The sequence below is a fragment of the Phacochoerus africanus genome, chromosome 13 (assembly GCF_016906955.1).
Source record: "Phacochoerus africanus isolate WHEZ1 chromosome 13, ROS_Pafr_v1, whole genome shotgun sequence".
Lineage (NCBI taxonomy): Eukaryota > Metazoa > Chordata > Mammalia > Artiodactyla > Suidae > Phacochoerus > Phacochoerus africanus.
The window spans coordinates 51340275-51356391 of NC_062556.1; the positions used below are offsets into that span (position 1 = coordinate 51340275).

At 38.8% G+C, this 16117-nt stretch overlaps 1 protein-coding gene across 2 annotated transcripts in view; it reads left to right on the top strand.

Annotated features, from left to right (window-relative positions):
* Positions 1-1376: 1376 nt before the first annotated feature.
* The window catches only part of NDFIP2 (Nedd4 family interacting protein 2), a 64881-nt gene continuing 50140 nt past the window's right edge, over positions 1377-16117 (top strand). The window contains exon 1 of one of the 2 annotated variants that reach the window (XM_047755888.1): positions 1377-1789. In XM_047755888.1, the coding sequence (XP_047611844.1) occupies positions 1469-1789 (321 nt within the window). In that variant the 5' untranslated portion in view covers positions 1377-1468. The remainder of the gene's footprint in view (positions 1790-16117) is intronic. The other variant, XM_047755887.1, reaches the window with a different exon arrangement.

Here is a 16117-nt window from a genome sequence, read left to right on the forward strand (position 1 = left end):
ATAGATCACAAGTGATGTAGGGATCTAATTTCATTTTGCTGACACTGGTGGTTGTTTTGATCATTGAAAGGTGATAGCATTTGGTGTGAAACTGTGAGGGTGAGCTTTTGTACAATAACACAATAAAATGTCATGTTATTTTCTTAGAATCTAAAATACATCATTAGATCAAAAGAAAACTTAAAGACTTTAACTGTGACATTATCATTGTTTCATTTTTGTTAGCTTTTTTTTTTTTTGGTCTTTTTAGGGCCACACCCACAGCATATGAAGCTTCCCAGCCTAGGGGTTGAATAGGAGCTATAGTCGCTGGCCACAGCCACAGTCACAGCAACACCAGATCCGAGTCGTGTCTGCCACCTATACCACAGCTAGCGACAATGAGGGATCCTTAACCCACTGAGCGAGGCCAGGGATTGAACCTGCGTCCTCATAGATGCTAGTCAGATTTGTTTCTGCTGAGTCACTGTGGGAACTCCCTTATTAGCCTATTAAAACTTTCTACCACTGGATGAAGCAAGATGGCAAAAATATGAGGAACCTGATCAATGCTTTGAAAAACACCATCAGGAAGGCTTACACTTTCCAGTTGGTGATCCATCTCTCGATGAGTTTCTCTCTTTACTGTATTTTTGTTATTTTAACTAGGTGATCAGGGCTATGCAGTAGTCTTCTTAAGTAATCTCCTCTGGTGATTCAGGAGTGAAGTCAAGTAAAAAAGCTGAGCCAGGGCATGTGGGATCTTGGTTATCAGGGTATCTAGAAAGTAGGTCCTTGTGTTAAAGCGTGCTTTATGCTGCCCCATCATACTCGTACTTGTTAGAGAAACATGTTTTGTGCCCTGTGGCAGATACTTACACATAGTAGGTCATGTGTAATTAACCAGATACTGAGATTGTCTTACAATGCTGCACACAAAGTGATTCCTTACTGTTAAACCCTTCGGAATTATTGACGAGAATACGACCACAAAATAGTCCTACATCATTTCATTATTTTCTTGTACCCTTCCAGTAACCTAGTGCTCTAGAGGCCTCTTTCCTTGGCGAGAAATAGGAGTGTATGGCTGAAGAGTTCCCGTTGGATTCTTAAATCTCTTATTACCAGGAAGGGGACAAACAAAACAACTTTAAAGATATCCCTTATCTCACTCATCATTTTGAATAAGCATTTTAGGAATGTCCGAGGCTGGGTAAGTAATACGAGGAAGTGCTGGGTAACAGGGTGACCTGTCCTCAGGTGTTTTAGGAAGGCGTCCCTTCTGTCGATATCTGTGTCTGTGCGGTGTGACTGTGCCTGCGTGAAACTCGTCCAATAGAGAAGACCAATCAAGGACGGTGATTTTTTTTTTCCCTCTCCTTTTGCCACCGCCCACTCCCGACAGGCTGACAGCCTAGATTGCTCCCCCGAACTTGCCTGACTTTTCCCTCTCCTCCCACCTAGTCAAATCCCCCCATTCGCGACGCGGATGGGACGCCGGAGGCCCCAGCGAGCATGCGCGACCATCCCGAGCATGCCCAGTAGCGCGCGCGGCGCCCCGGAGCTTCTCTCCGGAGCTGCGACCGACTCGGAGGTTTCCGCGGCTTCTGCGGCAGCGACGGGAAGTGAGGCGGCCGGGCCGGGCGGCCTCGGCGGCAGAAACAGAGGCGGAAGAGTCGCTGCGGCGACGACGTCGTCGACCCGGGTGACCGAGGGTGCTGAGCGCCGAGGGGACTCGCCCGCTCGGAAGCCGGATCCCGAGCCGGGCAGGATGGATCATCACCAGCCTGGGACTGGTCGCTACCAGGTGGTGAGTTCCTGGCCCCAGCCCCGGCCTCCTGCGCCGCCGGGGACCCCGGGCACCGCACCCCCGCCGTGGCCCCCAGAGTCCCTTTCCTCGAGGTATTCCCGAAGGGGAAGTGCTCGCTAGTTTATGTTTGGCTCTTCTGGCAGGACCCTGCTTCTTTCACACCTCCTGGATGGAGCCTGCCTGTGGCTCCTTTGAGACCCTTCTGTCTCGACTCAAGTCTCCTTTGAGCTCCCTATCCTTCACTCGCGCCCCAACCCTTCCTTTGAAACTTAGGTCTGTTTTATTTCCCACTTTCTCGATCATTTCATTATGCCCTGACCCAGTCACTTCAGAGATATTCCAGTGGATTGTCTACTGGGAATGGTGTTGAGTTCACATACCTGCTGGGGAGGTGATCGCCGTCATAGATGGGGGCGGAGGGGAGGGGGGAGATGTAAGCCCTACGTCGGGTGGGATGTGAATTTGGTCGAAAACTTGGGTTTAAAAGTTGTGCGAACTGTGAAGAATAGTCGTGGGTCTGATCTTGTTTCTCAGCTCTAGTTAACGTTGTGGTTTTGTCCTTTTCTGTTTTATTAGAATTAAGGGTGACTATTTTTCTCTATCACTTTTTTTTTTTTTTAATTAGCAGGAGAGGCAATGAAATTTTACTAGGAAAAAAAAATGCTGGTCTTGTTTGAAAAGTTATTTTCCTTAAATATCAGGTTTTCCAGTTTGACCATATAAATCTTTGTATGTCGAAATGAGTGAAAAGTGTCCCTCTATATTTTTCCATGTCAGTTTTTCTAATTATTTTTTTCTCTAATATTCTGGTGGTGTCATTGGAGATTCTTACTGTAAGCCTTATTTAAAAAATGAACTCAGCAATAGTTGACGATTTCCTTGCAGCTAGGTAGCATATTACTGTAAACTTTGAGGTGTTAATTAAACCTATTTACTGAGGGAGAGGAGAAAAACGTTGGTATGGAGCACTGATGGTGCAGTTAATAGAACTATTTGTGAAATTTACAAATGTGGGTAGGTTGGTGCAGATTTCACGTTTTGAATCTATTTGTGTAGGGTGAGACTTACTTGTGAATTAAGAATTTCTATTAATAAGTGCATTTTGACAAAGATGAAGGCTACGGAAAGATGAAATCCCAATGTATGTAATTTAGCATTTTTTCCTAAGATAAAAGCTCGTGATGCTTCCATTTCATCTGGTTTACAAACCTTCAAATGATGTATATTCTGAATTCTGTGAAAAGTTATCAGTATTTTCAGAACGGTTAAAATATTGCTGCCAATCTGGAAAGGCATTTTTCAGTTTTCAAGTTCTTAGTCTATTCGCTTTTGGTGTTTTTTTTTTTTTTTGCAGATGTTAGCAAAAATAAAATACAATAGGTAATATTGAATATTGTTTCCAGTGGGACGTGTTTCTTTTCTCTGCTCTCTTTTCTTTCCTGTTCCTATTTGTTTCCTTTAATGGTGTTAGCTGATTTAAATTCTTTCTTTTTGGGGGTTCTGTTTATTAGAACCAGCCATGTTCTCATATACAATCACTACTTAAAACATTTTTAACTGATATATCTGTGCCTTAAAGTAATTTATTATAGTGTCATTTGCTCTCAATAGAGCTATGATTAGTTAAGTTGATTTAATTATTGTTTTTGAGAATCCCTCATACCAAATATAGAAAATTGTGCCAGTTTTAAGATATTTTCTTTTTCTCTACAACTCCGTTCAAAATAAGTGGACCATATATTTTATTGTCTCCTCCCTCACCCCCAAACTGGAAATGTCTCCTATATAGACTTTGAATGGGTGGAGGCAGTCCTTCAGAGCAGAGGGCAAAAATCTGTCCTTGTAAAGATACTTCTTGCTTTAAGCAGGTAGGACATCAATTTGTTTTCCTTGTAAGGCAAAATGTTTGAGAATCTTAGCACAGTTTAAGTTTGGATTTTAATTCCTGTTCCTGTGTAGTTCCATTGTAAGTTTCATCTGTCTAGGTTAATTCTTAGTTTCCTTGAGAATGGCTTAATCAACAATGATGTCCAGGTATATTAAGGCCCCCCACCCCCACGCCCAACTACCGGAGCTGTATCCTACATAGACTTTGAATGGGTGGAGGCAGTCCTTCAGAGCAGAGCAGGGAAAAAAAGGGCAACTGAGTTGACCACTTTGCACCTCGGGCTTATATTGATGAACATGACTGTTGTGCAGCTGCTTTTAGCTCAGTTTTTTTTTTTTAAAGCTCTGAAATGATTAATAAACTTGAGCAATAAACAATTTCAGTTTTTGGCTGTTTAGAGTTGACTAAGTAGGAGACTGGAACACGTGCTTGGTGGTGAAATGGCATTCGATGTTGATTTTTCACTTATTGATAGAGTTAAAATTTAGCTTTCCATATTGATAAGTTAATGGTGATGCCCAGGATCATCAGAATGACTTATGACTCTTAGCCAATTCACAGGCTTCATGTGGAAACTGCTTTTCTGTGATCTCTTCTTCTCCTCCATTGTTAAAAGGGTCTGGATTTTGTTAAGTGAAATAGTGATAACACTATATAGCTACAAATACAAAAAGCCTTAATTGTTACCCTTCTAATTTCAGAAAAAGCCAGGTATGATATGTAGTTCCTTTGGGTTGTGGGGATTCAGTTTTATTTGGTGGGAAATGGGCTTGCCAAATTGTGAAGTAGTCGATGTGGCTTGGAGCGATTATGCCACATTCTGTCTTTGATGTTTTCTATTTTAAAGGATTCCTTTACCTGAGCTGCCAAGCTGATTATTAAGCTTTCAGAGGTATTCTGTGTACATGTTAAATTGGCACTGTTGGTTGGAACAATAGTTTCCCAAACTGTATTCCAGAATGATGATAATTGATGGTCTTAGAAAAGATTTATAATATGTATTAGTGTATAAAAACATGCCTTGGCACGTTAAGACCATGAGAGAGTCTGCAATAAAGACGAAGGTTTGGATTTAACCTAACTCTTCCGAAACCTCGACTACAGATTTTTAAAGAAAACTTTGATTATATTAACATTTCCAAAATGTTAGTTTTCTATAAAAATAATGAAGTATTCACCCTGTGATGAATTAGAGTTGCCCTTGATAAATCAACTGGTAAAGAGGTTGACTATTAATAGTTTAAAAACCTCACATCTTTTAAAGTCATCTAGGCTTATATTTAGGTTGTGCTGTTTACAGTTGGTGAGCCCTTGGCTTAGTTACCTAGCATCTTGACACCTCAGTTTCATTGTATTAGTACTTAGCCTCTTTAGGATTATTATGAAAATTATATAATGTAATATATAATGTAATATAGAAACTGGCACATGATAAATATTATTGTACGTAATGTAAGTAAACTATAAAAGATTATTTTCGTTTCAGTTTTTGCTGGCGACCACCTTTTGTCTCTTGTTTTATTTAGCAACATGAATATCCAACTAGTTTTTTTTATTGTCCACGTCAAGAGCTGTGAAAAGTTTTAAGATTTGATCTTACCATATTTACAAGCTAATAGTTGGTCTGTTAATGTTTAATGATTGCTGGCAGAAAAACAGGAGACTCCCAGGTCAGAAACAAATGACGTTATTACTCACAGCACTGCAAACTCATGAACATCAGCATATTTGAGCTGATTTTCCTTGTAACCAAGTTCCGTGAGGGTGGTGGCTATCTAGATGGAGGCACATAGTGGGTCACAGCTAAGAAACTCTGGACCAAGGGTTCAGCACTTTTGTAGCAAGTTGCAAACATTGTAGCAAACAAACAAGCTAGTTCACCTCTTCCTGCTGTGGTAACCTTGACCTTTATTGCTTATGTATAAGAATCCTCTCAGTGTCATGTTTTCCATTTTAAAGGAGTATTAGAGTCTTCTACCTTAGGTTGTCCTCTAGTTATTACTGCCTTCTTCTCTTGTCCCAGCTAGATTCTTTTGAACTTATCACTATCCTTTATCTGGTTTACGTTCTTACCACACCTCTTTTACATCATCAGGGTTATCCATTGCTTAATCTGGTAGATACTTTGGTTCTGTTCTTGCTTAATTTCTTCTATGTTGACACTGTGAGCTTTCTCCTTGAAATTCTTTCCTTATTCCTAATGTGCGGGAGTTACTTCTCTGAATTTTCTTCTCTACATGAACTCACTTTGTACTTATGCCTCAAATGTTGATGCTAGTTTCTGTGGCATGGACTATTGTAATAGCCTGCTTACCACTTTATTCCTTCATCTGGCCACCCTTCAGTGTATTTATATTTGTAGAATATGCATTTGATTTTCCTTTCTTGGCTTAAAAATTTATAATGGCCTCTTATGAATTCACCTTCCTCCCCCCTCATTTAATATTAAAATTTTCAAATATAGACAGAAGTTGAAAAAACTGTACAGTTAACTTCCATATACCAATTGTAGGGTCTGTGGTTACCAGCAACTTGTTCTATTTGTGTTATTGGATATCTGTCAGTCCATCTTATTTTTTGATGCTTACCCACAGTAGGTTGTGGATATTAATATACCTGCATGCTTATCATTAGCCTAAAGTTCAGTATTTTTTTATGGGTCTTTTTCTTTGGGATAAACTTGACATATAGTGAATGCACAAGTCTTCCATGGCCTGTTGGTTAAGTTTTGACAATCACATACACCCGTGTAACCCAAATTGCTTTTAAAATATAGAGCAGGGATCAGCAAACCCCATTTTAACTCCTGTTTATAATTCGAGTTTTGTTATAGCCCACCCATACCGTTCCTTTACATTAACAGAACTGGGTATTTGAGGCAGAGCCTACAAAGCCTGAAATATTTGCTCTTCTGCCCTTTACAGAACAAGTTTACTGACCACTGGTATAGAACATTACTGTCATCCTGGAAAGTTCCCTCATGACCTTTCCCTGTAGATTGCTATCCTACAGGTGATTGCTATTCTTTTTTTTCTACTTCACATTAGCTTTGCCTATTCTAGAATCATACAGCATATAGTTTGCAAAGCTTCTTTCACTCTACATGAAGTTTAGGAGATTGATCCATGTTATTATGTTTATCAGTAGTGCATTTCTTTTTATCATTGAATAGTGTTTCATTGTATAAATTGTATGAATATACTAGATTGTTTATCCATTCCTCTGTTGATGGGTATTTGAGTTGTTTCCAGTTTTTGGCTATTGTGGATAAAACCGTTAAGAATATTCTTATATGAATCTTTTGGGTGGGCATATGTTTTCATTTCTCTTGGATGGAATTCTGGGAATAGGGTAGGTGTATGCTTAATTTTCTAAGAAACCACCAGACTTTTTTCCAAGTCTGCTTACCATTTCCAAGTGTACTGTTTTACTCTTAGACTGACAATGTATGAAAATGTTGGCTGCTTTATCTCCTTGCCAAAATTTTGGAGTTGTCAGTCTTTTTAATTTTAGCCATTCAGGTGGGCTTATTGGATTTTGAAGTATCAATTTCTGTTCTTAACGTACAAGTTCGGACCTTCTCATACCTATACAGTGCCACATCTGAGCAATCCCCCCCCTTGAATTTTTGTGCACTAACTGCTGGAGTTCAGCAGAACATGCTTATTACTTTTTCAACTATAATCTCTTCTCTCTTACTTCCCTGACTTTACAGATGTTTATTTCTCATCTAAAGTTCTGTACCACACCCCTCTGGTTTGTTTGCTTATAAAAATCCTGTTCCTTAAATGTAAAAACACCTATGAAATTATAATCGGAAGAGGGAGGCAGGGTAAGTTTCTTGCATCCGTTGTCTCAGCGTCAAGGCAGAGGAAAAGTTGAGAATCACTACGTTGGAGAACTTGTACTGAATTATGTTTTTGTGTGTCTTTCTACCTTCTGTATCGGTGCTTTTCCTCAGGGGTGCTTCAGGGTTCTGTGAATGTCTGATTTTTATTTCCTCTTTAAAATAGATTTTAAACTTTAAAAAACTCTGAGGAAATTCACACTCAAGTGTGTTTAAAACCAAGTTTCCATAACTTGTGGACCAGTACTATGTTAATTTGTGTTGCCAGGACAATTTGTTTTTGAATGGACCTCACATTAAAGTTTCTCTGCATATTAATCAAACTGACAAAAATTAAAGAGAAAGAAAAAATATTAAAAGAGACAAGGGAAAGCAAAAATAACATACCATGGGATCCCTATCACGTTACCGGATGATTTTTCAGCAGAAACTCTACAGGTCAGAAGGGAGTGTCAGGATATATTTAAAGTGATGAAAAGAAAAAACCCTACAACCAGGAATACTGTACCCAACAAGATTCTCATTCAGATTTGATGGAGAAAATCAAAGCTTTACAGACAAGCAAAAGCTAAGAGAATTCAGATCCACCAAACCAGCTTAAATGCTAAAGGAGCTTTTCTAGGTGGAAAAAAAAAAAAAAGAAACCATACCAAGAAACAAAATCATAAATGGGAAAGCTCACCAGGAGAGGCAAACATACAGCAAAAGTAGGAAATCATCCACATACAAATAAGATATCCAAACCAGCAGCTGTGAGAAGAGGAGAGTACAAATGCAGGATATGGGAAATGCATTTGAAATTAAGGGATCAGCAATTTAAAGCAATCTTGTGTATATATAGACTGCTATATCAAAACCTCATGGGAAGTGCAAACCAAAAAACTGCAATAGATCTGCACACAAATAAGAAAAAGCAATCTAAACACAACGCTAAAGATAATCCTCAAATCACAGGAGAAAAAAAAGAGGAAAGGAAGAAAAAAGACCTGCAAAAACAAATCTAAAAACAATTAAGAAAATGGCAATAAGATCATACATATCAGTAATTACCTTAAATATAAATGGATTTTATGCTCCAACCGAAAGACATAGACTGGCTGTATGGATACAAAAACAAGGCCCATATATATGCTCTCTGCAAGAGACCCACTTCAGATCTGGAGGTACATACCGACTGAAAGTAAGGGAATGGAAAAAGCTATTCCTGGAGTAGCAATACGCATGTCAGACAAAACAGACTTTGAAGTAAAGATGTTACGAAAGACAAAGAAGGACACTGCATAATGATCAAAGGATCAATTCAAGAAGAAGATAAAACAATCGTAAATGTATATGCTCCCAGCATAGGAATACCTCAATATATAAGGCAAATGCTGACAGCTGTAATAGGAGAAATTGACAGGAAAAGTTTCTCCGGCTGTTTCTATGCATGTAGTAGTAGTAACTGAAAATGTGTGTTAGTTTGAGTACGGCTCACTTAAAAAAGATTATACAAGTGAGTAAACTGCTTTCGAATACCTGAACAACACTCAATCAGATGCTAGCCATCACTTAGGCATATTTGAACAATCCATGATCTAATATATAGTGTTTGTGCAGTAACAAGTACATGCATTGGAATTATGTTCTGAAAATACCACATTATAGATAGTTTATATGCATAATGTATATTTTGCATACCTCTTGTCAGATTTATACTTAGCATATGGGAGCAGTTTTTAGATATTATTGATTAACTATGAAATCAAGGTCATAACTTATTCATTTATTCAATATGTATTAATTTATGAAGTGTATCTGCCAAATTCTATTTTAGGTGCTAGTGAACAAGACAGTTCTTGTCTTATGGCTCATACTTTGGTGGAGGGGAGGCAGATAAATAAGCATAATTTCAGATAGTAGTAGATGTTTTAAAGAAAATAAATAAGGATGGTGGAATAAGTAATTTATCGATACTAAAAGAGCAATAATAGAACGATAATGTCTTTTTGCATTGTGTCAGGAATATACTAAGAACTCTGCTCAGTGTTTTACACATATGAGCACATTCATCCCTTAGAACACTTTGGTGAAATAATGTCATGATCCTCATTTTGCAGATGAAAAAAATGAGACATAAAAAAGTTAAATAACAGGCATGATCCACATGTGCAGCTCTGGTATTCAAATCTTGGTGTTTTAATTTTATATTGCTTTGAAACAAACTGCTCTAAACACAAGCATTTTATTATGTTTCAAGATTCCTTGGTTTGGCTCTTTGTTCAGCAGAGTGGTTCTTCTGCTCTGTGTGATGTTAGTTGGTGTTCTGGGGCTTGACTGGGTTGGAACATCCCAGGTGACTAATTTCTGTTGGCTAGCACCTATGATGATGACTATTTTTTAAAATTCTTTTCTTTTTTTCTTTCTTTTTTTTTTTTTTCCTGCACTGATGGCATGCAGAAGTTCCTGGGCCAGGGAACAAACCCACGCCACAGCTATAACCAGAGCAACAGCAGTGACAACACCAGATCTTTAACCTGCTGAGCTTTCAGGGAACTCTAATGATGTCTATTGAATGGGAGCTCAGTTATGACTGCTGACTGCTATCATTTCAGTTCTCTTATGTCCTCTTCATGTGCCCTCTCAATGTGACCTTGGGCTTTTTCATCATGGAAGAGGGAGCTGCCATTTCTCTTAAGGCTTGGGCTTACAGAAGTCTAGAATGTTATTTCTGCTGTATTCTTTTGGTTGAAGCAGTCATATATCCAGCCAGATTCAAAAGTGGAGGAAATAAACTCCATCTCCCACTGAGGGAGAGGCATGCATGGACATGAAGACAAATAACTGATGGGGGGGGGGAGAGGCACAGACATTAACAACATATGTTAAGCTGGAAGGTAATGCAAAACGCACACACACACACACACACACACACATACACACACAACCTGAAACAGCCCAAGAAAAAACAAACATAAAACTAAGAATTAGGAGTTCCCAACCCGGCGAGATGGGTTAAGAATCCCACTGGAGTGCTGCAGCGGCCTGGGTTGCTGCAGAGGTGTGGGCTCAATCCCCAGCCCAAAGCAGTGGGTTAAAGGATCCGGTGTTGCCATAGCAGAGCACAGGCTGTGGCTCAGATTCAATCCCTGGCCCAGGAACTTCCATATACCACAGGTGCGGCCACAAAATTAAAAAAAAAAAAAAAAGAATTCGAATAAAATAACATAAGCAAGGTTTTGATTCTGTGGAATTGGTCTTGAGCTAGCACCATTCATTCACTCATTCCTATCATATATCCTATCATACACGAGATACTGAAAGATCTAGCTGTAAACAAAACAGATCTGTCCCCATGAAGCTCTTACACTCAGGGGGAAGGAAGGAGGTAGGAACCAAACAAGTCAAGTCCTGGGAATCCACGTGGTTTCCATGAGCGCAGTGGAAACAAGTGAAGCAGGAAGTGGAGCTGGGGAGTACTGTGAAGGGGGTACCCCCCCATAGAGTTGTTCAGTAAGGAACCATGAAGCCATGTGCAGTGGCCCTGCTTAGTACCTTTGACTGTGGAGTTGTGGGTACTGCTTTGATATTGATATATATATATATATATATATATATTTTTTTTTTTTTTTGCTTTTTAGGGCCACACCCGCAGCACATGGAAGTTCCCAGGCTAGGGAGCTGCAGCTGCTGGTCTATGCCATAGCCACACAATGCAGGATCCGAGCTTCATCTACGACCTACACCACAGCTCATGGCAACGCCAGATCAGATCCTTAACCTCCTGAACGAGGCCAGGGATCGAACCTGCATCCTTGTGGATACTAGTCGGGTTCATAACCTGCTGAACCACCATGGGATTTCCTTCCTCATCTGTTTTATATTGACTACTTAGAGACAATTTTCTTTTTATTCTTACCTTAATGTTACCTACATGCTAAAACATTGTCTGATTATATCTATGTTATAGTTTAAATAACTATGCCATATTTTCTGCTGACTTTTATTAAATGGAAATTTACTCAAAAATCATTGTAATTAAGGCTAGGCTATCTACCACGTAATTATAAATCATCCTCTATGTTTTCATGCCATGTTATGGTTTCTTCCAAAAGCTTGATCACTTGGTTGGAATTAAGGTGTGGGTAAAATTATTGTTAAAGACATGCCAAATGCAAGTTGGGAAACGCTGCAGTAGTCTGAGATTTACTATTAGATTATTTCAAGGTTTTGACTTGCTTACTTTTAAGATTTGTTTGAACGTCAACAATTGAATATATTAAAAGTTTAGGACTGTGCTGTGGTTTAGTTTGTCTATGACGTTTCTCCAGAATTACCCACTACATTATATAAAGAAATTGTGCTGTTTGGAAGAGGCTTTGAAAATAAGGAAATAAGCTGGATGGTTTTACCTCTTTACTAATGTTGAGACTCTTAGGACCTGTAGCCTAAGGTTATGTAGGATATGAGACTGAAGAAATCCACTAGCTTTCAGAGAACATTTGTTCTCTCTCTTTCGGGTAGAGCTTTCATTTATACCAGCATGACTTTTTGTGCAATTTCCTCCAAAGGGGAAGGATTAGCACTCCTCTGCCTACCTCACGCTGCTTAATTTGTCATTGCGATGCACATGCACCCAGCGTATCCTGATCTATGAAACTTTTGTTCTCTGGCCCCATGCCTCTCCAGCCACCGTCCGTCCAGACCATGCTCTTTCCCTTGCCTTCTGAACGTACTGTTCTCCTTTTCTCTTTTCTTTTTCCTTCCTCCAGGATGACTTTCTACTCTTTATTTAGATCTCTCTCAGTATTCTTTTCTCCAGAACACCTGCCCTCACCCTCTGCCTCCCCACCTCCACTTCCTGCCCTTTGCTACCAAGTTCTCTGTGCTCTTTGAACACTGCGCACATATCCCTGTCGTAGTCCTATTTTTTTATAGTGTGTGTTTTGTAAACTCAGTTGGAAGTAGGGCTTAGGTCTGTCTTGTTTATGCTAGTATATAGCGTATTTCTTGGCCCATTTTATAATGCATTGTAAATACTTTTTGAAATAAATGAATGCCTTTTCTGAATGATTTCAAGTGTATATGTGAGGTTACTGATATATTTATAAAGTGAACAGTTTTTCAGAGTTCTCTTAGATAAAAATAACAATATATTGCCTTGCCCGCAGTGTTGATAGTCTTGATGGCCATTAGGGTATGTACTTGACTTTGGGATAGTGCTGAGAAATCGGTTTAGACGAATTCTGGTAATTTTACATAATTCCTCATCTGAGTGGTGACCTGCATGTGCAAGATAATTAACCATGATTAGGTTACTTGGCTTACTTATGGAAAGAGGGAAAATAGTTTCCTGATATGTGGAAGTGGTTAGTGATCGTTTTCGTTTTCTTCAGCCTTCTCATTTTGCAGAAGACTGCTTGAGGGGGGATCTGCTCAAGTTATGCAGCAAAACTTGGAGGGCAGATTTGATTCTATTACTGTAAACATAGCTGAGTTAAAAGACGTCAAAGATCCTAAAACTTTCATTATAGTTACCTTCCTTTTATTCCTTTTATTCACGTTGGTGCCCGACCTGGTATAGGATGAACCTGGTAGTCACTAGCTGGTAAGCAAACCCAGCCAGCCAATTGTCCAAACCCCAGACTTGTCAATCTTTCCTAGTGGGCTGGATTCAGCTTGTAGGTGAGTTTTCTTTGACCTGTGGTTGTTTTTTAAAATTAAAATAATATAGATATACTGGTTCAAAAGTTAGAGCACCAAAAGGAGAAATAGCAGTCTCCTTTCCACCCTTTGTTCTGCAAGATTTCTCCTCAAAAGAAAAGTCTTTAATTTTTTTAGTTGCTTTGTTTATTTAACCCTGTATTTTAATGTATATGTATATTTAGGTTATTGATTTGTTCTTTTGCTCTGCTTTCTTAATTGCCTCTTTCCCTTCCCAGATCATGATCTCTATAGTCTCGCCTCTTAGGTTCAAATCTTAGCACCTCACTTACAAGCTCTGTAACCTTGGGCTGCTTACTTAAGCTCTCCTATGCCCTGGCCTCGTCACCTATAAAGTAAGGATGCTGTATGTACTTCCCTCATAGAAGTACTGTGAGGATTCTGTGTATGAAAAGTTCCTAATGTTTGGTTAAATCAGTAATTAGTATTTACATTTTATGACTATGAAAGTATTGTTCACTACTAAGTCAGGTGGTATATTTTGTATAGCTTTTAAATTCTTTCATGGAGTTGGCTTGATTTTTGTCTCTCTATTTTTCTGTGTATCTGTTGTTCATTCTTTGCAGATCCTCTGGTCATTTTTTAGTATTTGCTTTTCAGCTATGATTTTTGCATGGTCAAATGTGAGTAATTATTAGTTCCTTTATTTTGTTCTCTGAAGGCATTCTTCCCAGAGCTTTCCATCCTCCTGTTTATATCTGTACTATTTGTTCTCCAGGCCTTATGCGCAGCTGTCATACTGAGACTTCCCTTCATCACTTTGCTACATGGGATCATTTCTTGAATCCATTTAAGTTTGATTTATTTGGGATTTCCATTTATTTGGGATTTCTTTCTTTTTAAAAATTTCTAGTTTAATTCTTTTGTGGTAAGAGAACACAAGCAGTATCTCATTACTTTGTTTTGTGGCCCAGGATATGTGCACTTGAAAAGAATGTATATTCTTCAATTGTTGGATATAGTGTTACGTCAGATCAGGTTGGTTCATAGTATTATTCTTATCTGATGTGTCTTAGCTGATTTTGTTTTTGTGTTATTTTGTTAGTTGCTGAACAGGGGGGTGTTAAAATCTGCTGTGATTGTGCAGTCTATCTCCCCTTAATTATCTCAATTTCACTTCCTTTGTTTTGAGGCTCTGTTATTACAAAATGCCCCTCTTTGTCTCTGGCAATGCTCTGTCTTCAAGTCTGTTTTATTTGATATTAATACAGCCATTCCAGCCTCCTAATTTTTTGCATGGCCTGTCTTTTTCATTTTACTTTTAATCTGTCTCAGTCCTTAATGTGTGTCTTCTCTTGGTGGCAAAATGAGAAAAAGTCTTGCTTCCCCCCCCCCCCTTATTTGGCCACATCCAAGGCATATGGAAGTTCCCGTTCCAGGGATTCAGTCTGAGCCACAGCTATGACCTATGCCACAGCTGCTGCAATGCCAGATCCTTAACCCCCTGCACCAGGCTGGGGTTGAACCCGTGCCGCCAGAGAGACAAGCTGGATCATTAATCCACTGTGCACAGTGGGAACTTCAGGTCTTGCTTTTTTATTTACTGTGACAGCCTTTGCCTTTTAACTGGAGTGTTTGTATTTGATGTAATTATTGATATGATTGGCTTATTATTACAATTTTTTTTCCTTTTTAGGGCCGCACCCTCTGGATGTGGAAGTTCCCAGTCTAGGAACCAAATCAGAGTTACAGCTGCCAGCCTGCACCACAGCCACAGTAACATGGGATCCTAGCCAGACATGTCTGTGACCTACATACACCACAGCTCACGGCAATGCCGGATGCCCAACCCACTGAGCGAAGCCAGGGATCGAACCTGCATCCTTACGGATACTTGCCAGGTTTATAACTTGCTGAGCCACAACAGGAACTCTTTTCTCTGTTTTTGCTGTTGTTGTTCCTCTTCAGCCTTTTCTGCTGCTCTTTTGGCTCTTTTGATCAAAAAAATTTCTTAGCGTCCTTTTCAAAATTCGTATTGCCTTTTTTAGCTATTCACTTTTACAATATTGTTATTATTACTATTTTTGTGCTTGTTTTAAGATTATAATAAGCAGTGAAGAGTTTTATATGTATGTAGTTAACATTAATGTCATATCACTTCATGTAAAATGTGAACTTTGTGATGGTATAGATCTCCGTACTCCCTACCCCTGTCCAGCCCTGATGCTGTAATTGTCTATGTACTACTATTGCATTCACTGAAAATCCCAGTGGGGGGGTTTTATTTTAAATAGTAACACATATTTTTAAAAAACTAAAGAGGAAAAAAGAATCTTTTTTTTTTTTTTTTTCCCACTGTACAGCAAGGGGGTCAGGTTATCCTTACATGTATACATTACAATTACATTTTTTCCCCCAGAATCTTTTATATATACGTAGACAATGACCATTCCCTGAAGGAAAAAGTTTGTTATCAATTTTTTTCAGTCTAAAGAACTTCCTTTATCATTTCTTAGAGTACAGATCAGATCTAAGTGATTCTCTTATCTTTCTTTCATTTTATTTTATTTTTTTATTTTAAATACATTCATTTTACCTTCATTCCTGAAGTATATAGATATATTTTTAGGTGTAGAATTCTTGGCTGAGTATTTTTCTTTTAGCGCTTTAAGATTTTGCTTCATTTTCTTATGAGGACTGTGGTTTCTGATGAGAAACCTGTAGTTAGTTGAATTATTGTTTCTCTGTATGTAATTTTTTTTTTTTTTTTGGTTGTGCCTGAGGCATGCAGAGGTTCCTGGGCCAGAGATTGAACCCAAATCAGTGATAGCACTGAATCCTTAACTAGTAGGCCACTGGGGACCTGCTGTAACATTTTTTTCAGGCTGCTTCCAATAAATTTTCTTATCATTGATTTTTAGAAGTTTTATTAAGATGTGTCTAGGTGTAG